General features: G+C 44.7%; 2 protein-coding genes across 2 annotated transcripts; one reads left to right on the top strand and one right to left on the bottom strand.

The window, feature by feature from the left end:
• Nucleotides 1-1,249: 1,249 nt before the first annotated feature.
• LOC127327460 (uncharacterized) lies at nucleotides 1,250-5,642 on the top strand. The gene is made up of 5 exons (XM_051354229.2): nucleotides 1,250-2,050; nucleotides 2,126-2,211; nucleotides 2,656-4,413; nucleotides 4,544-4,664; nucleotides 4,871-5,642. The coding sequence occupies exons 1-5, from the start codon at nucleotides 1,894-1,896 to the stop codon at nucleotides 5,584-5,586; spliced, it is 2,838 nt and encodes a 945-aa protein (XP_051210189.1). The 5' UTR covers nucleotides 1,250-1,893; the 3' UTR covers nucleotides 5,587-5,642.
• An 816-nt stretch (nucleotides 5,643-6,458) lies between these two features.
• LOC127327458 (zinc finger protein BRUTUS) lies at nucleotides 6,459-15,838 on the bottom strand. The gene is made up of 14 exons (XM_051354226.2): nucleotides 15,483-15,838; nucleotides 14,580-14,789; nucleotides 13,212-13,406; nucleotides 12,785-13,134; nucleotides 12,207-12,432; nucleotides 11,913-12,081; nucleotides 10,580-11,806; nucleotides 9,152-9,323; nucleotides 8,839-9,054; nucleotides 8,221-8,358; nucleotides 7,233-7,467; nucleotides 7,051-7,110; nucleotides 6,800-6,871; nucleotides 6,459-6,718 (listed from the first exon to the last, which is right to left on the bottom strand). The coding sequence occupies exons 1-14, from the start codon at nucleotides 15,762-15,764 to the stop codon at nucleotides 6,584-6,586; spliced, it is 3,687 nt and encodes a 1,228-aa protein (XP_051210186.1). The 5' UTR covers nucleotides 15,765-15,838; the 3' UTR covers nucleotides 6,459-6,583.
• Between the last annotated feature and the right edge of the window lie 5,264 nt (nucleotides 15,839-21,102).

Here is a 21,102-nt window from a genome sequence, read left to right as displayed (position 1 = left end):
TACTGTAGCTGCATTTGGCAAAGCTAGGATTTCTTCTTCTCAACCTGATATATCAGGTACTGTTTCTGAAGAAAAAAAAGAGGAAAGCCCGACAGTTTTTGGTGAAACTTATGAAAATTCTTGATCTATACATTTTGTATGGTTAATTAAATTGATGAACTGCATTTTGTAGTTATTAAAGAAAAATGTTGTTGATCAATTGGAGTGCGATCTCACTGATATCTGGCGCTTGGGTGGGAGTTCAAACGCTTATCCCTACCACTATTAAAATCGCCTCTAGTTCCTTCTCCTAGTCAACATTGTACCGTGGAATGTCTGCATACAAACATGCTTAAAATACCGCCACAAATGTTTGCATTTGACCTAGTGACCTTGTTCGTTTGTACGCTAGCTAGCATATCTGATTTAGTTTATCAGGTGGGATCAGAACTCAAGACTAGACGTCTCTTGGCCAAATAAAATAAATCCCAGTCTCCTTCTTCTCTCTTGTCATGTGCACACTCACGCTCCAAAATCTAACGACATCATCTTAAAATAACATCTGCCGTCGCCCATCTAAAAACAACACACCAGTTGCATCTGAAAGATGCATTTTTTGGTTTAAGTATTTTTGAAATCCTTGTCATATGTGGACAGCTAGGAGAACCATCCGTCTGAAACTTCCCGAGACGAGAGTTGACCAAAGAAGAAAATACCACTACCCAAGTGGTAGTGCTCTCTTGGTGGGCAGTAAAATGGCACTTTCCAGTTCAGTTTCATGAGCTGTCCATATGCAACTACCTTCCCTTCACTTTGACCCTACTCATCATCATTGTAGATTCACAGCCAACCAAAGGTAGCTACTACTTCCACCGATACCAGGCTATGTATCTGTCTGAAGCAAGTGTGCATCACAGCCACTTTAAGCCCCGTGTTAATGGCGTGTTAAGTAGAATGTTACCATCTGTCTGTGGTTCCAATTACTGCCGCTATGTCACCTATACAAAAGCAAAGTACTTTCCCCTTTTTACTTACTTGGATTCTACTACTACTCATCTTCAGTCACCTCGCATGATACACAAATTCAAAAATAGGTGACATAGCGGATATCAGATACTAATGTGAATTTGACCAGTCCAAGGTGTGTAATTAGTTAGCATCAGAACAGTCCAAACTCGCAACAAAAACCATATAAAATATACAAGTACTATAGTCATAGCCAGACTGGCCTGGGAAGCAAACAAAAAAGCAGAGGTCATCAGAGAAAGCTTCTCCTCTGACGCGGCTACACATGTGTAGCAACACATCACAGAAGAACTCGCAGGCTAAACAAAAAGAAAAGCAGCTCTTGAGACGTCGCTTCCTCAGTGACAAGTAAAAGAGGAGCCTTTTTCTTCCTCCCCCAAGAAAAGCCCCTCTCTTTTCATCTCTAGGGCCCCTCCCCTCCCCCAATCTCCCAACTCCAACACTTGAGCCTTGGCTCATCTGCCATCTTGCTCTGGATCTCTTCGCATTTTGTTTCACAAGAATTCAGAGGCGACAAGTCAAGAAGCCAAGAACAGTCAGGTCGGGTCTTTGGCTGCTGCTTATCCATGGCCAGTTCTTGAGTAGAAAGAGAGGAATTTCATGGACCAGTCGGTCATGTCTTGAGCAGTGCGAATCTCCTTTTTTTCTCTAGCAATTTGTCCCTCATGGCTGATACCATCAAGATTCGGCAAGTCACGAAGAACTAGATGTGGCAATTAATACCGGAGCGGCTGTGGTTCAAGTTTCCTGCATTTATTCTGAGTTTTTTGTGAGAGAGAAGCATTCAAGATTCAAGAGGAGCGGAGGGGTCCTGCTGTGATAGATAGATTTCGGGAAGAATCAAGTTTGAATTTCTCTGTTCCTTCCTCTTGCGGGCGTGGAGGAGACATGAAGAACGGAGGCTCCTCCTCGGCGGCGAGCGCCGGCGGCAGCCTGGCGATCACCGAGCGGCAGAAGCCGTCGTGCGTAGCGGCGCTGTTCCAGATGCTCGCCAAGAGGAAGCTCTTCTCCTCCTCCTCCAACAAGACCAAGCTGCTCGCCCCAGGTGAGATTGCGGAGAAGCTGCATTATTCTGATTCTGTGCATATCTTTTTCCTTGACTCGAGTCGTGCCGTTTCAGCACGCGCACAGAAGTTATCGCCTGGGAGCGGGAGACCACCCGGCGGCGGCGAGAAGACGCCGGCGGCCAAGAAGAGACCTCTCCTGGTATGCTATAACTTTCCTGTTCCCCTTCAGCAGTTATTTTGGTTCCGAGTAACATTTTGCTCTCCCCCAGGCCAGCAGTTCTGATGAACCCCAAGCCAAGTTTTTTCTTCTGGGCTTTGCATTTTCCTTCTCCTTTTCCCCTCCTTGTCATTGCTTCTGGTTAGACAAGATCTTTGTTGCTGTTCTCTTACAAAGAACAGAGCGCCCAATATCTCACTTTAAATATATTGACTGTACATCCTGATTTCTTTCTTAAGAGATCCTACAACAAAGTTATCCCTTTTCATCTGTACCTGCGTGCCCAAGATCTCCGATTATTATTTTTGTACCCCCATCATTTTGTACCTTTTTCTTGCTCCTTTTTTTTTACTTTTCATCTGTCTCTTTTTTCATATCTGCTTTTTTACTCCGTATATGCTAATTCATCAATGCTGTTTCCTTCAGCTTGATTCTGCGGACTATGCAAGGAGCAGAAGTGAAGGACATGGCACCAGTCGCTGGCCACCGCCAAGCCAAGACAGCGATTGCAGTAAAATGCGCACCCCGGGTGTGGTAGCCCGGCTGATGGGGCTCAGCTCAATGCCATCTACCAGCCATGAAAGGACTTCCAGTGACATGGACTCCACCAAGGCCCACGATCACCTGAATGAATGCTGCCAAGATTTGCCTGGTAGCTCTAGGAGCGGGGGCACCTCGCATCAGAAGCAACAGAAACCAGGGCTCATGGATGAACGGCATCAACATGCCACCCAATTCAATGCAGATTCGCAGACATTATGGTCAGGGAGGCACCACAATCACAAGGTAGCTTCACCTCTTAAGAGCCCGAGATCAATTTCAAGCAGGAACAAAGCTCGGCTTATTGAAGCAGCGGCCAGGGTTCTAGAACCTGGTCTGCAGTCCAGGAATCGCCACCAGGCTCGTCGACATGCACGCTTGGAGTATCCGTGCAACGGTGATGGCACGGCGAGGGCTGCTACTGTACATAGTTTGCCTGATCACTTCCCAAGAGATATGCATGAAGCTGGTGCACCAATGTCAGGTGCTCGCAACGTAGGAGGTACCTCTCTGCACAATTCTACTTCTGGGCAGTGGTCTGAAGAGAATGGCAAGAAGATTGCTGCTGCTGCTGCTTCTAGGAGACCAAACCAGAATTCGTCATGGCAAGTGCAACCTGAAGGAAACAGTAAGGTCTTGCCTGTTAGCAGCTCCACCGAGAAGCCTATATTTAAGGATAGCGATGAGATGATCTTCAGAGCTACCGCTGATACATATCAAGACGTCACAAAAGTTCAGCCGAGGAATGTATCCAGGGGAAATGTTGCTTTTAGCCCTCTCAAGCAGAACAACCTGAAGCAGAACGCATTGCTTATAGCTTCTAGAACAGAAAATACACAACATACAATTCAAAAGCAGAAACATAGAACAGCGGAGCAACATGTGGCAAGCACAGCGAAGGATTTTGTTGCTTTAAACAAAAGTATGAATAGCAGCTCATCTTTGAGGTCCAAAGGTAAAGTAATGGATGAAATTCGCATGTCACATGGTAGCGTACAGCACAAGAACCTGAGCACAAAAGGTCAACGAACCAATGGCCTGCGAAGTGATAGCTCTAACAAACCCAAGCTAAGGACTGCATCACCAAAAGGTATGGAGAAAGATATGATAATTGCAAAAGGCGCAGGGTTGGTTAGCGAGAAGCCAAAGACTGCAAGTCCAAACTATGTTAGGAATGACTTGTTGAGACAGCCAGAGCAACGAAATGCTTCCAGGTTTAACGACTCCGACATTGTTTCTTTCACTTTCAGTTCACCAATGAAGGCCATCCCTCCTTCTCTGCTCAATGAAAATACTAGAGGGAAAGGTAGTGCTGTTCTGGGACCTCCGAATGGAGCTTGTCCTAAAAGAAATTCCCATAGGGACAGCCATATTTCTTCAGAAAGGGACTTGGTTTCCAGGAAAAAAATACAAGCCACATCAAGTATGGAGACTGCAGATTCAGTTTGCTCTAACCGAGATGAGTGGAAGAACAGATATATTCCTGGTGGCAGAGCAACCTTTTTGGCTGAAAAGGCTAGTGGTTTTCCTGTCCTAGAGAAGTCGTCAAGCGATGAATTTCTACGGGAGCTAGATAATCTGATGCATGGCTTTGGAGAGCTCCCTAGTCCCATGGAGTTGCGTGAAACACATAAAAATCATGAGGTTAGTAACTTTGCTCATGCCGGTCTTTAACCATGGTACATTACAGAGATGGTTCCTATAAATCATCATAACATGAATAATTACATATCATGTTTATCTGACGAAACTCCTTGGTCACTACCTGCTGCAGGTCAATGGGAAAGCTGGTAATCCATCTCGATCTATACCTGGAGGCAGCAGACAGCGAGGAATTCTCCGATCTACATATGCAGATGAGAACTGCACCTCTGGGAGTCCAAACTACACTTCAGGTAACAAAATCTTCCTGTTAGTTTCTTTATGCCCTTCGTTTGTACAGTTTGCAAAATTCATGCGAAGAAACTCTTAAACCTGTGGGGTATCTCAGCCTTCTGTGCAGCATAGCAATGATCTAAAATGTATAATACTAATAGCTGACCTATTTGCACAGTTTTGACCTGCATGCTAACTCTTTCATCTACTCGACCATTGCCGACAGATGTTCAACCCGAAGAGAGACACCTCTTGGAGACCTCTACACCACCGGTTAGCGCGAGAGATGCGACTGCAGAGAGAAATTCCAGGTGTGCCGAGCCTGATTCCGGCCATCATGGTTCCCGTCGGCATGCACAGGCAGCCCAGGACAGCAAGCAAAATCCCGGCCATCATGGTGCCCACCGGCATGCACCGGTAGTCCAGGACAGCAAGCTGCTGGTGCACGCTGGAGAGCTCACATCCACCGCCGACCTGCTGCTAGCAAACATCTGCTCACCCGATCTGCGAAGACCAAAGGCACATTCCAAGGCTTTCCTTCTCAGGACATCTGAGTCTGTTCTTGCCACCTTGACCAAGAACACCCCTGGATCAAAGACCGTGGCGTTGAGCCCACTGCAAAACCTCGCGTCTGACTTGGTCACGGAGTGCCTGGACTCGATGTGGGCCCGGCTCTGCGACTCAGGCTACAGGTCGTTCTCGAAGCTCGCCATGGTCACCACCGAGGAGCGGCTGGCCGACGAGGTGAGGAAGGAGGTCGCGAGGTGCGGCGCCATGGCGGGGCAGGCCCTGGATGACATGGCCGCCGGAGATGTTGAGCTAGCGGTCGTGACCGGCCTGGGCTCCCTGGACGAAGCGTTCCGGGTAAGCGCCCAGATCGAGCGGGACCTGGTGCAGGAGCTGGTGCACGAGATCGGGCTAGACATTGTTCAGAGGTTGTAAACTAACTTGTAACTCTGTTTGTTCGTGGTAGTGGTATATGGGTTGACTGGGGTTCTTGTGTTTTGTGTCGTGAAAAGGCTCTATTTGCCTGCCCCGTCGCTGTGACGCTTTGCGAAGCCAGCGTTCGTGGGGTGCCGGCCAAGATCCCAGTGTAGGATCATTTGATACAGAATCTCGGCGCACCATTTGATACACTTCAAATTAATTGTTGCCGACGGCAAGACGTCGCCGACCAGGAAGAGATGTGAGCGTGGGCGCTGCCGCGGCACGGCAACAGATGCCGACGCCGATCAAGAAACAAGGCCCGTGATCCCCGGTACGGGGGATGGAAGCGGAGGCATGCGCACTAGCGGCCAGAGAGGATGCGATGCTCTGATTGTGATTTCCACGACGATGGCGTGTGGATCACCGAAGCAACCGCCAGGGCGGTGGCTCATCGCGACAAATGGAGAGCATGGGTGGCCGGCGGAGCAGGGTGGGGCAGGGTGTAGACGTGTAGTGGCCGGAGCGCAGGGTGACGCAGATCTGCAGTCAGACGGCCTCGAAGCAGAGCAGCCTGCCTCGGTTCTTTCAAGCGGGAGAGCTTCCTTCTACAGGTCTACCTGATGATGACACTTCGGCTGCACTGCCTCAGCGCACAGCAGCCATGCCGAGTGCCAAAGCCCTTCTCGGCCACAACACGCTGCAAGCCTAGCCCATCTATAGCAACTTTTCTAGCGATTTATACCATATCCAGGTATTGGCCATATGATTTGGGAATTGGCCATGTCCAGGTAGTACGCATGCAACATTGTAACTGGGCGGCTGTACTATGCTTCTCCGAAACAAATTTATTATCACAGCTGTACACACAAAGGGCGGATATACTATGCTTCTCCGAAACAAATTTATTATCACAACTGTACACACAGGGTTTCTCTGTGTCTAGATAGATTACATGAACGAATTTCTCGGAAGAATCGAGCATAATAACAAAAAGAAAAGAATAACTCGCCTGTCAATTCGACGTTGAACAACCTGGTGCATCGGTCTTGATGACCCTGGTGTTGTACGACCCGCAGGCGCCGCACTTGTGGTACAGCCAGTGGAATCGGGATCTCCCTTTTCTTCCACAGTCGTTGCAGAGTATATCCTGTAACAATCAGGCAGGGCAACCATGTAAGTCCTTCAGCCAACAGGAAGACATGAAATCAGGAACAGGGGAATAGTGTACCTGGCACCGGTTCCGGTATTCCTCGGGAAGCTCTTCTGCAGCCAGCAAGCCGTCAAGCATGCCAAAGTACACCTACAGAGAAACAAGAGGATGAGAACTTCACATTGGCTTTCAGAGTTCGCTTTTTAAGAAACAGAACATTAATGCGCAGGAAAAATTGATTCCTTTGGAAATTTCCATTTTCAGCGAGATATATAACACAAGGTGTGTGAAATGCAGAAACAGGCTTGGTGTCAATCGATGCAACTTACCGTCATATCTCCCAAGGATTTGCAGCAGATTGGACAGGTGTAGTGAGTACAAGTATATGCCTAGAATCAACAATATTGTCAGAACAGACTCCCGGACAGAGAAGTATTCCCTCGGGTCAATTAATTTGGGACAGAGATAGTACACCAGAAATATGCCTCAGGTTGCGAGTAGACTAACGTACCTGAAAGCAAGCTGAATGCATGAAGTGGCCACAAGGAAGACCTCTAACTGCTGCACTTGATGTGAATAAGAAGTCACAGCAGATTGGACAGTTCATCTCTAGCATCTTTTCTCGGCATTTGTGTTCTTTCAGTTTCAACCCGAGGCAACAATTGCACTTCATGCAATGGAAGAAGTCGGTGCCCAAGCCTTCCCCAAGACGACACAAATTACAAAAGGGGCAGTGATACACACTCCTGTAAACTTCACATAATCAGACTTCTGCAATATATTACGGAGATGGACAACACCAAAAGGAGCGCCTACTACTGACTGGGTTGTACTTTCGCACATACATTAAGTTAGGAAAGGGTATGCTCTGGCAGACTGAACTGTTCGGCCCGAAGAAAGAAATACAGTACTATTCCAAGAAAAAAATAGCAAACATAGCCACCTGATGCTTATGCCAGAAAAAATCCACCCGATGCATTGATCAATTATCATAGCACATAATTACCTAAGTTACAAAAGATGAAGAATTAAGCTACTTAACAAAACTGGCAAGTTTTCTTCGATGCAGAAGACTACGTGTTCAAAGCTTGGGAATCAATGTTCAGCCACTGTCCACCACTAGGGTATCCTACATTTTGGTTTCAAGGAGTGATAGGAAATAAGAGAAAGGAGAGGTAATTCAAGGTGTTCTCTTAAATTAGTGAGCCATCCAGGGGTTAGTTCTGAAAAGTACAATACATGCTTCATCATGTCAACTACTATCATGTTGATTTATTTATGCGCAATCTTATGAAGTTATGCTGATCTTTTTGCGGCAAATCTTATGTTGATTGTTGAGTGCAGCATTTGGTTTGGTATGTGAGGATAGAGATAAGCATCCAACCCGACACTTCACGTTAGCATGCATATCATGAAGTAAATATGCTCGGGCACGATACAAAGATTTCACTAAGAACTTACTGCAAGAGAAACTAATGGCATACATGTTCAGGTTTTACCTTTCATCATCAAAAAACTTGCATATACTGCAATAATATTTTGCCATGGATAGACCATTGCAAGAAGGCGTTTGGCAATTTGGACCAACTGGTTGGACTTTCATACATAGCATGCACATCATCTCCACCGTTGATTTCCTAAAAATTGCAGCATCACAAAGTGAGTAATATCTTTCCAGCTTATTACCTCAGAAAAGATCTCTAACAGAATACAATTTCTGTCCTATCCTTATGTACTTTTTAAAACTGCCGCATAGCTATGGCAAAGAAGTTAAAAGATACAAACTGGGGAGTTAAGGAGAAGCTCACATGACAATGTTTTGCTCATTGAAGCTTTTGACCAACTATTTCCATGTGAATGTAACTTGTAGCAAGACAGCAGATGAATGAGAAATGAAGAAAATATATTACAAGGGCCATGATGAGTAAGCGCCTAGAATAATAATGTTGACTTGCTGTTCTACACAAGAGCTAATCAACAACAAGCTTGTCTAAACTCAATTATTTGATGTTTGTAATTTGCGTTAAGAAGTTAAGAAGGAACATTGAACACTCTACTACTTTAAGAAATACAGAAGTGTCCATCAGCACACAAAACATTAGTTGTACCAAGTTTACCTTTCCATTGTATGATCACTAACTTTATCATGACAGAACCTGCATGTGAACAGCTTACTGCAGCACGCAGCAACGAGTTTGCAGTTTCTTTTGTAATGCTCACAACCAAATATTTGTTTCTCTGGATCTCGATATGAAGGAGACCATCCAGGTATTACAGTATTGTGATCCTCTGATCTTGGTTGTGGTGATTTCTGCTGAGCAGCTATCCAACGACTGAAATTCACGTTATTAAAAATATCACATATACAATTCCAATTAATTTACGGGCAAAGTCCCTGCAACTTATTTGTTGTAACTTTAAATGACATACCTTGTCATGAGATTTTGGATTAGATATGCTTTCCTACGTGGATCAAGAGTAGAATCTTGAGAAACCTTTCGTATCTCGGCCTCGAGCTCACTTTGATTCATTCGGAAGATGTCTTTCCATCCAGGCTTAAACATCTGGTCACTCTGGTCGAGATTTTCCTCAAATTGACTCTCTACAGGGCGAGAAAAGAAAAACTCAGCGAAATACAATCCGATCTTCGAAACTATAACATGCTATAAATCGTGGAGGTGTATAGGTGGACATCTAGGTTCAAAATTTATCCACAAAAGAGTGTACTTTTCTCTTTCCAATGCACTTTAAAGTAGGAAAAAATGCTTCTCTCTCATCACACGGGAATCAAGACCAATAACATTTAGCACATGGTCTTCATGTTTTCTACATGCATTTAGCTCATTGGATATGGAGAAATTAAAGAGGTGAGAGATGGTGGTTGCCCCTTTTCCAATGCAAAATCCTTAATATGCCTTGAAAAACTCAGAAGTGCACTCTTTTGAGGACGGAGGGAGTATATTTTTTTATTCCATTCATCATAAATGTACATCCCATTCCAACTACTCCCTCCATCCCAGTTTAACAGGCGCGCACGTAGTTTAAGAAATTGCTTGACCATTATTTTGGTCAATAAAATATGAAATATATGTCATAAAAATTCTATCATTGAAAAGCTTTTTTTGCATACAAATCTAATGATATAGATTATGTAGACATAAAAGTTATATTATGTTGACCAAATCAATGGTCAAAGTTTGTCTTAAACTGCGTGCGTGCCTGTTAAACCGAGACGGAGGTAGTATTTTAGTTTTCTCTGATTAGCAGTTTCTCTAGCCAGCATAATGTCTGGTATGATATGCCCAACTTCATTCTCATTGACCATTACCTCATATCAAAAATCTAAATCACCAACGATTATATCATTTCTACATTAGATCATGGAAACATCTCAGAGAAACCGGGTAATCCATATGTAGTTTTAGCTGTTGCGAAGAAATGCACTAATATACTCTTTTTTTTCCATCTTCTTTGCTCTATACTGAAATCGTCTCTAATATTTCCCTTTGCCCATACAAACTAACATGCTGCTCGCAACTTCGTATTCAACCGTTTCACTATTATTTATGGCAAAATAGGTGACACATTTTGTTTAAGTAACACAACACCTAACTAGCGTATATGATGCGCAATGGAAGTTATATCCTCTTTACAATCCAATGTACTCCAGTAAGTGATTATCTCGCATCTGCTTTATCAAACAGAGCTTACCATGGGCCTCAACTGAAGGTTTCCTATGGGTAAAAGATCTGATTTCGAAATTATATTACCAAGTGGAAGAGAGTAAAGACATATATAAAATGCTGACCAAAAACATGGTGGAAGAGTTTGTAGAGGAGTCTTAAAAAATCAGCACACCTTCGGACGGGTAAGAGGTCTCATTTGAGGGACCAGATGAAGTTGGCGAACTCTTCCACCACTCGTTTAGCCATTCATCAAACATTGTATTCTTAGTTGCTTGCTTCCATGTATCCATCATCTTGTTCTGCTCCTCTAGACTAAGTGCTGATGTAACCCAGGGTATCATTGACTGCAGAACCTCAGCTCCTGTAGATCCAATTATACGACCTACAATCTTATCCTGATCATCTACAGAGAAATGTTTATCAAACAGTGGCCACAACTCAAGTTCTTCTCTATGCACATGATTAGACAAGGTAACCCGGATAGACTTGCACATTCCTTGAAGCTTTGTCAAAAGCTCATTATGCTTCCTACACCAATCAAGCTCATTGTATGAACAGATATGCCTTTCTTCAGCTTTGTCAATGGGATGACCTGAATCATCACATAAGTGTGAAAGCTCTGATAGTATGGTGGATATATCTTGAAATAATTCTTCTTCATGTTTGTGATCGAGGGTGTACGAGTGGCTAACATTATGTAGTGCATCTTTCGATTCAAGAGCAGGGAAGACGATTTCATCTTCAGCATTGCTATGTGCTCTGTAAAGACCCCACAGTAGACGAAATCTTCCGATGAACTGGCGAAGGCAAGATTTATCTCCGTCAATGAGCTTTCCGGATTCAAAGTCTAAGAACTCTAAATCTTTGCGAATTGCCTTATGAAATTTGAATATTGCATCAATTGGCCTAGAAATGTTATCTGGACTTGAAAATGTTTTGTCTGTCTCCCATGAAAAAAGACTTGAGTGTAATGAAGGTGCAGAATAACTATAAGACAGCGAGCGAAAAGAGTTTAAAGAAGCAAACGAATCAGCACCAAAGTTGCTACTTTCCACTCTTAACCCAGGAATTTGGCAAGGTTTACTGTTACATCGAGACTCTTCAATGTCAGTAGTTTCTGGGCAGTGACTTATGTTAATACTGGTGCTAGATTCTGAATGATTTCCTCGCTTGACTGGCCTTGAAGTATTTTCTGTTTCAGGTACTGAAAAAGTAGTGCTGTTTCCCAATGAACATGGACAGATTGACTGACACTTCCCTAACTCATCACCATCCAATGAGCAGTTCAGTTCTCTTGATGGCATGCATATGAATTTCCCAGAATTGGATGTATCCTTCAAACGGCCTTTGCATGCCCAGCCAGACAGAAGAGTAACCAGTGCGGTTTCAGAAGAAGGTGCTGTGACATGCAACTTATTAGTAAATATTCAAATTTGGAGGCGTTTTACATAGTTACTGTGGTCTAGAGGCATATAACATGTAGTAAATCTGAAGTAAAGAGGTACCTATCAAGAACATATTCTGAAGGAAAGACTGTTCATTTGCATCATCCAGCTTTGATACAAACCATGGTAAAACCTGCTCCAATAACTTCAACGGCATGACACAAAGACTCTTATACAAAAGTTTACTTTGTTTCTCTGGTGAGAACTTTATCCTAGCTTGAGGAAGTACCTTCATAATAAGGTAAAATGGGCATGAGACCATATTGGCCACTTGGTCAACCAGATAATATTCTGACCGAGTGAGGTTCAGCTTTTCAACTACTAAAATAACTTTTGTTCCTTCATAAGACTAACCTTTGTTTCCTCGGTATTGAAATGTTTCTCAATTTCCTCCATTATCTGATCAGCTTGTGAACATAACTCAGAGTAAAAATCCAGTGCAGTTGATCTTGCTCCAGTTGTTTGGATTTGCTCAATTAAACGTCTAAATTTATTAAACTGTTGCTCTTGCTCCGCATGCTCCTTCTCAAAGCATACTTCACCGTCAACTGCAGGAAATATAACTTGATCCTCGGCAATACTGCAGATCAAGAAAAGAGAAGACAAAAACAGCAACTGATCAAACTAAGGTCAGAAGATTCCACTTAATTCCATAATACAGAAACTTATGTGTGGATCTATAAAGATACACAGTTCTTTAGAAGAAAACCATACAGACTCCAGGCAAAGCAAATAACAAGATATTCACAGCATCATTCACTGTGCTAGCTATTATCTCGGGTTATTAGGACTTCAGAGTCATTCACAAGAGTTGTGCCTAAATTACCACTTGCTGTCCAAACATATAATTTAATGTTTCTACATTCAGTTACAGTGACGAGTTATGATTTTGAAACAAAGGTGCACATAAGTTTAGATTCAAAGTCACAGACCTGTGGAAGATGCACACGTCTGCAATAAACCGAAGTCTGGCGTTGAAGGTTGATATACTGGAGAAGTCCCCGGACTGCTGGATCCTTCTTGTCTCTTCTACTATGTCACTCAATTCTTTCCGGATAGCATTATGCCACCACAAGATCTCATCTATTGGATGTACTGCAAGCTGACAGTGGCTAGATTCTGCATACTTCCGCTTTCCGACTTTAGAATGCTCATGTGAGCATCTGTTTTTGTCTGTATGACCAGAGATGTCCTCATTTCCACAACTGCCTTTTGAACAAGGAATATCCAAATCTTGTGCTACCGTTCGTACTGCTTTACCTCCAATCCATGCAAACACGACCTACATGATTTTTTAAACTAAGATTAAGTCAACATGCCAAGCCTTGTTGTTATCAAAAGATGCATGATAGTGAGAACCTGTTGGAGAAGCTTCTCTTCAGGAACAATTCTACGCAAGCAGTTAAGAATATCTTGGTGCTCATCAGATGAAACAGAAGATGAAAGCCATGGAAGGAACTCTGCCATCATATTTACAGGGATGTTGCATATGAACTGCCAGACTAAATCGGCTTGCTCTTCATATGAAAACTTGGTAATGAGCAATGGGAATACCTGAAACATCCTCAAGATGATTAGCCAGCAAAACTGTATGCACTATGCTGAAAGGAACGGATAATTACAGGGAGTACACTAATATACTGATTTAAGGGGAGTACACTATGCTGAAAGACATACTGCAAAGTGAAAATTTGTCATCGACTACATCAAAAATAATTTCTGCACTTGTAGAAGTCCAAGAGAAACTTTTCATTGTGAACGTTCGTATTCTCTGTTAGGTTCGCCATTGAGTTTTCTAAGCTGTTCAAAGCACTTTAATCGAAGCTACTCCCTCCATCCCATGAAACATGTCTTATATTTTTCTAAATTTGGAAGTACCTAAACACTATCTAGTATATAGATACACCTAAATTTAGACAAAGTTAAGACAAGTTTGATGGGACAGAGGGAGTATATGCTTTACCAGCACATGTCTATACACTTCTGTTAATCCTGGACAATAAGACACATAAATATCACAGTATGCAAAAGTTCATTCTCATATACAGGACATGGCAATTAGCGAGACATTCTAGCGATACTCCAGTAATTCATAGGTGGCTTCTACATTATGATGTATTTTCAGCGAACCGCAAGTTTCAGACATACATGGAAATCGGAATCAATGTATAGGTTTCGTTATACCAGCATAGTGTGTCCCGAGTGACCATGACCCATACATTAGAGCACAACAGTGGATATGATGCAGAATGTCAATCGGCAGGAAACCCGTGCTTAGAAACTTCGTCCTACAGTTGCATCACCTTATAGCGTTATGCACGAAATGACGTTACTCCATAATTGTCCTGTAGTTCAATATACTGATCCTAAATCTAAATATAAATCATATTAGGCAATAGGATAACTACAGATGGCAACTAAAGGTCCCAAAGGCATAAGTGCACATATCTTCCATATAACATTTTGTCTCTATGGCTAAAGACCTTGATACAAAATTACATCCCAAGTTCCCAGCATATGACCTCAATTACATTGATCGACCTTGAGCCAAAATTTTGTTCCACATAACAGCTTGATTCGACAAACTCAAAACTTCCTAAAATGGAACTTCATACTACACCCAGTTAGTCAATTACAACATGACAATATATCTCATACTGCTGCCAGATAGAGAAATGAAATCGCCATACAAACAGCAGACCATAATAATCAGGGAAGCGAAAAAACCTGTTCTTCTTCTTTGAACATATGTTGAGTTATAAATGTTCGAATCGCTCCAGCGCAGGATGCAAGCTCCCTCCGGAGACCATCGTTGTTATGTACATCAAGTTTTAATAGAGCGAATATGTGGGCAAAGAGATCATTTTCCCTTTTGTGCTCAAGGGAATAGGTCCCTGCTATATTCTTGACTCGAATATCGAGTGCTGGAAAGATAACCTGCAATTATCAAAGGCAAACATTATAGTAGCATCTAAATGTTCACTACAGCTATACAATGTGAATTGCGGTACAATTGAAGTTGGCTTAGAAATTTTCACAAACATATCAAGCTTGATTGGTTCCAGCTTAAAATTGATAGCATGAATGAATATAAAATATGTACGCAACTAAATTGGGTAGGCAATTCCCATAGTCTAGACTAGTAGGGATACACAAGGACACATACTCTGAGATGGAATCCTGTAATTAGAAGCTCAAGGTTCAGCAGACGGTGAGGGTTTACCAATTTAGCTGAGGATATATCTAGTCTTTCTCATCGGAATGCTAGTAAAATCCTAGGAAGGCATTAAAAGGGGAATGTAGTATGCATAGTTGATGATCATATGGTGAGTACATGTAAGATCGTACACGTTTCTCGTATTATTCACCTGGCGATTTGAGCATATCACTGTACCTACAAACTCCAACCATTTTCAGGTCATGGCAGCGTTACACCTCACTTCGAACCCTGAATCCAACCCAAATCCCCGGACACTGTTCCGTAATTCCACGGTCCTAAGCCCCCCACACAGGCATATTCCGCATTCCCACACATCCTAGCCGAAATTGTTCGACAGAAATTCAGCAAAACAAAGCGATCGGAAACAGAGCGAAGGAGGAGGCTACGGGATGCGCCATTGAAAACCGTACCGCGTCCTCGGCGTCGCAGTGGTGCCTGTAGACGGAGAAGAGGAAGCGGAAGCGGCTCTCGAGGTCCGCCACGTCCCCGCCGCGGCGCTCCGTGGCGAGCCGCACCGCCGCGGCGTGCAGCTGCTCCAGCTCGGCGCGGATCGCCTTGTGGAAGTAGACGAATATCAGCACGGGCGCCTCGGCCGCGGACCCCAGGGCGCCGCCGGAGGACGCGGCCTCCGCGCTCGTGGAGGCCGGCGGGGGAGGGGAGCGCGGGATCACCGCGGCCATCGGCGTCGCCATCCTCCGCGGCTCGGAGCACGCACGCGTCTGGCTGGCTGCGCTCCTTTCGCTGGGTGCTCTGCTTCGGTTCGTGTTGGTTTTCTGGGCTTTTTTATTTTATTTTATGTGCTGGTGGCCAATCAGAGGTGGAACGCCGCCAGTGCCCGTTGCGGGTTGCGGCCTACTGGGCTCTGTTGGGGAGACGGTGTGTCTGTACCCTGGGCCCACTCCTCAGTGAGATACTCTCAAAAAAAAAAAAAACTCCCCAGTGAGATTGCCATATCCAATGTAGAAAATGTGCACCCATAATATTTGGCCTTTCTTCTCTCCATGGTATAATCCAGCTCACCATGTATCGAAGAAGAGTGTATGCATCTATTTATAAGCATAGTACTACCGTGTTTGCAAAAGAAAAAAACACTTGTCTCCCGTCATTATTTTTTACACAAGAGACGGTGTTTTTGTCGGAAACAATCCGTTACATTCATTTTGCCAATCTTTAAAAGTTCGTGATTCCAATTTTCGATAAACTTCGATATGAAATTGCCAATAACACATACAATATATACTTTGGGTCTTTAGCCATTCGTTGATACTCCCTCCATTCGGATATAATCGACGCGGAGTCAAGGCTAGCTAGTATTGCATGTATGCTTGTCGGGCGTGGATTAAACAAAACGGAGGTAGTAGTATGTTGGGTTGGTGTCACAGCAACCAACCGTGGTCATGCCAGAGGTTTTTTGCTCTTGTTGGTAAGAGTTGAAGTTTTGGCATCCAAACTAATTAAGCCACATTGCCCTTGCTAGTTTTTGCCAAAGTTATCAATGCATGGGCGAGCAAAACCTAATTACTGGAACAAATGACATCTGTATGTAGAGGTAGAGACTTGAAGCTAGTACACAATTAGACAGCCGGTGTTACTACCATACAAGATAAAACAAGCTATATATGGACCTATGGTGAATGGAGTTATCTTTTCAATAAATAATGAATGGGCACTGGTGGAAAAAAGGGCTTTGGTCGCGGTTGGCAACTGCCATTAGTCGCGGTGGCGCAACCGCGACCAAAGCAGCGCGACTAAAGGCCCCCCCCCCCCCCCTTTAGTCGCGGTTCCTTACGAACCGCGACTAAAGGCCCGTCCACGTGGGCCGCAGGCGAGCGCCAGGGCGGAGGACCTTTAGTCGCGGTTCTTCTGGCCAACCGCGACTAAAGGCCTCCGCAGGGTTTAGGGTTTTAGCCCCCCTCCCCCTAAATCTGGTTTCTTTTTAATTTGTATTGTTTTATTTCTTTTGGGTTTTAATTTTGAAGGAGTTTCACATATTCTACGGTACTGTATACATACATGCATATGAATGTACAATTTCAAACAAATTTGAAATTAGAACCAAAAAGAATTCAAGAGGAATATACAATATATATTCAATATCGGATGACCATATACAATTTTGAACAAGTTAGTTACAAATTCTGGTGCATATAAAGTTCTACGTCATCGTAATAGTGTTCTCCTCTAGGATCGATGACTTCCCTCGCCAACCATCCAGCTAGTTCCTCTTGAAGTGGTCGGAAGCGAGCTTCTGGACTAAGCGTCTTCCGGAGGTTATTCCTCAGGATGTTGTTCTCACACGTCTGGTCCCGCTCATTGCAGTATCTCCGGATCCTCTCACAAACATAGTATCCACATAGATTGGTCCCCGGTGGCTGAATATCCCCAGTCGTCCGCACTGCCATTTTAAAATGTAGCTCTTTTTTGAATTCACCGACCTTGGTATCTACGAACCGTCTCCAAACCCTACGAGGCAAAGAAAATTAAATAAACAAGAGAGTTATTAATTAGTTACTTGATATTAGGAAATGATGAACGAAATAGGCCGATCGATATAGAGCGCAAATGAATGAAAATAATTACTTTTGCATCATTTTTCTCATGTCGCCCCAAAGCGCCGGATCCATATTCAGAGAGTCGTGGACGAGAACTGAGGAGGTCTGAACTTTAATTACCATAAGAATCCAGTGGAACCTGCGGACACGATACATGCACAGTCATGCATAACTCATCGATTAGCCACATACCATGCATGGAGTAAACAAAAGAGAATGTGCTCAAGACAAACACTCACCCAAAATGGTAAGGAAATAGAATATCACTTTTCTGTTGCTGTTTTCTAATAAACCGCCACAGGTCATCCTCCACGTCGGCGGGGTGGTGTTCTAACACATGTGAATTAACGATGTGTGGGTCAATGAACCCAACATCATGGATGTTCCTTATTCGCATTTCCCGCTTCTTCATTACGCATAATAGCGTACACAACAAGATAGTTAGGACGGTGCGGGCAATGAACGAGATGGGGTAGAAATTAATAAATCACTTACGTAACGTAGCAACCGATGATAGATTTGTCGAGGTCGCGCAGATTGAACAGCTGGAACAATTCACTCGTATGAATTTGTACCCGGTAATGTTTGAAGTAATGCTCATATCTAACTTCCGCATAGATATACTCTTTGGCGTTTTTATGTTTTATGTAACCCTTGTACCAATTTAGCAGACCTTTCATTTGTCGAGGTAGATCCTCTTCCTGCGCGAGGCTCGACGAGAGGGCCATTCTTCACATATGTAAATACTACGTCCTTCATTGGCGCCTCATCAAGGCCTAGCAAAGGCACGAAGAGTGATACCTAACTCGGCCGCTTGTTCTCTCGGCACTCGTTACGGTCAATCCATGTCTTGCCGCAGCTGCTATGATATCGGGGGCATCCGGATCGGCGGCTTGCACTATGAGCGGGGCGATCGATTGTTTACTTTGTTCCCCGAGCTGGGCAACTTCTTTCCCCTTTTCTAATTTTGACTCGGCCTCGTCCTCCAAGGCTTTCTTCTCCGCCAACTCTTGGTTCCTCTTGAACGCGAGTGCTTGCCTACGAAGTTCACGTAAATAGTCGTCAGGCAGATTCTTCGCGGCTTGGGACGGTGTGTTCAAAAATGACTTAGCCCATCGCTTTTGCTTGTCGAATATACCGGCTTGGGCTCGCCCTCTCTTTTCTTCTTGCACTCCTCCTTCCATTTCTCATGCCGAGCAGCCACGGCCGCTGCATTTTCCTCGACACTAAGTTCCCAAGGCCTCGGGATGAGAGGCTTCGGTGATGGCTCTGGTATCTTTGTTTTCTTAGTTACACTAGGGACCGGGCTAATAACACAGGACTGCTTCGCTTCTTCGCCGGAGGTGGATTGGGGGCGGTGTCTCGCGATCACCCGCCGGACGAGGACTAGGGGGCGGCGTCGCTACCCGCCGGACGAGGATCGGGGGCGGCGTCGGGCTGACGTGAAGGAGGTGTATTAGGTGAAGCACCACCACCACCGCCGCCACCGCCACCGTCACCGCCACCGCCACCGCCACCGCCACCACCACCACCGTAGGGGGGTGGACTTGTTGGCGCCTCGCCTGGAAACTTGATAAACTTCTTCTGCCATAGAATGAACTGGCGCTTGACATCTCCAAGTCTTTTCACCCCTTCAGGTGTAGCAATGTCAATGTCCAGGTCCTCAAACCCTTGGACTATCTCCTCCACCGTCACACGAGCATAGCCATCTTGAATGGGGTTGTTGTGGTGGAGTGCTCCAGTGGCAAAGCACTGCCGATGGCTACCTTCATGGACATGTTCCCGATAGGATAATACAGATGACATGCTTTCATCTCCTTTATATCGTCCACGGGGTAGCGAGGAGGCTCCGGTGCAGTAATTTCGACCACCGAGAGGCTCCGGTGCATTAATTTCGATCGTCGGTGCACCAGCCGGTGAGGCCTCCGTGGAAGCCACGCTGCTTCTTCTCCGCTGCTGGCTTCCGAGATCCATTGGATGATCTTCAGCATGCTGCGCCCGAGCTGCATCTCTTTCGGCGACTAGTACACTCACGGTTTTTTTCATCACATCCATTTCCGTTACCAACTTCGCCACAACATCTGCATCCCGATCCATCTTTCTCTTACGGCTTCTGTAACCGTACGGGTCATCGTTCTGGGGGAACCCTATTTTCCACGGAATGGGCCCCATGCCTCGTATACGTCCTCCGTGTTCGGGATTCCCGAGGGCTTTTGTCGGGCGTCGTTCTCTCTGTTGAACCTGATCCTCCCCTCTTGAGCCTCCCTCATTGCCTCAATAAGCTTTTGGGTGGGTGTAATTATTTTGCCCCGATAAACACACTCCCCTGTCTCCGGGTTCGACGATCCCCCATGCCCGTACCACCAGCTTTTGGCCCTTGGGTCCCATCCCTCCGTGCACTGGACGGATTCCTCGCGCCCTCGGCTCGTTCTCCATCTTCTCCCACTTAGGCTGCCAAAAGCGATACCCTCCTGGCCCCATTTTATGATTGTACTCCTTCTTGGCCGCATTTTCCTTATTTTTTTCGATAGTTCAAGGAACTGCTCCGATTTCTTTTGCTTCACAAATTCTGGCCAATCATGTTGCAGTTTCTCATATTGTCCTTTGAAATCCGGAGTCTTGCCCTGGTTGACAAAGTCATGGGCTAGATTTTGCTTGTATTTCCGGAATGCGTTGGCCATCCTAGAAAGAGCGAACTGTTTGACTAGCTTGCGCCTCTCCTTGTTTTCCGCAATCTTGTTACCCTCCTCATCGTATTTGCGGTATTCCGGAGGTAGAACGAAATGTTCCATAAGCTTGTTGAAGCAATCTTTTTTTTCTCTCTTATCGACAAAAGTGAAACCAACACGTGCCTTCTTTGGCTCATTCCACTCCTGGCGGGTGATCGAGACGTTGTCTCTAACAACGGCTCCGCATTGGCTGACAAACTTGGTGGCGTTCTTGCTGGGCTCCAGCGGCCTGCCGGTTGCTTCGTCGACAACATCGATGGTGCATGTTTCTCCTGCTTTCATCGTCTTGGTTGCGCCACGCTTTGACGACGTACTCGATTTTTTCGACGATCCGGCCGAGGGCTAAAATAAGAAAGAGAGTCGCGCACATTAGTACACACACATTTATTCAAATCAGTTAGTTTGTATCACCAGACGCTCAATATGTATATATATATACCTCGGCGCCGGAGGTGGTTGCTACTTCCAATTGAAGATCGTCGTTTATCGACGTTTCTTCGGCATCATCTGCTTGTCGACGGCGCCCTTCATCTTCACACTCAAGGTTCAGATAAGAAGAGATATCATCTTCTTCTTCTCCTCGGCACATATGGAATATCGCCTTTTATGATGCCGAACATATGGTCTTCAGCGTCCGGATCATAGTTGTCCAGAATCGGGTCAGCTCTATCGTCCGCCATATGTCAGTCCTGAAAACATGTAGTCAAAACAAATTAATTGTGTATATGCATTATATATCACATCTCTTC

This window comes from Lolium perenne, chromosome 1 (genome assembly GCF_019359855.2).
Source record: "Lolium perenne isolate Kyuss_39 chromosome 1, Kyuss_2.0, whole genome shotgun sequence".
In the NCBI taxonomy this organism is placed as follows: domain Eukaryota; kingdom Viridiplantae; phylum Streptophyta; class Magnoliopsida; order Poales; family Poaceae; genus Lolium; species Lolium perenne.
This window is presented reverse-complemented; position numbering and strand designations above follow the sequence as displayed.

Bases quoted from the DNA above. Each gene is read 5' to 3' on its own strand.
- LOC127327460 (XM_051354229.2), top strand. From the start codon at position 1,894: ATGAAGAACGGAGGCTCCTCCTCGGCGGCGAGCGCCGGCGGCAGCCTG. The intron at 2,212-2,655 runs GTATGCTATAAC...TGTTTCCTTCAG, and splicing joins CCAAGAAGAGACCTCTCCTG to CTTGATTCTGCGGACTATGC. The intron at 4,665-4,870 runs GTAACAAAATCT...CATTGCCGACAG, and splicing joins GAGTCCAAACTACACTTCAG to ATGTTCAACCCGAAGAGAGA.
- LOC127327458 (XM_051354226.2), bottom strand. From the start codon at position 15,764: ATGGCGACGCCGATGGCCGCGGTGATCCCGCGCTCCCCTCCCCCGCCG. The intron at 14,790-15,482 runs GTACGGTTTTCA...TGATAATTGCAG, and splicing joins ACTGCGACGCCGAGGACGCG to GTTATCTTTCCAGCACTCGA. The intron at 12,082-12,206 runs GTTAGTCTTATG...CTTATTATGAAG, and splicing joins TCAATACCGAGGAAACAAAG to GTACTTCCTCAAGCTAGGAT.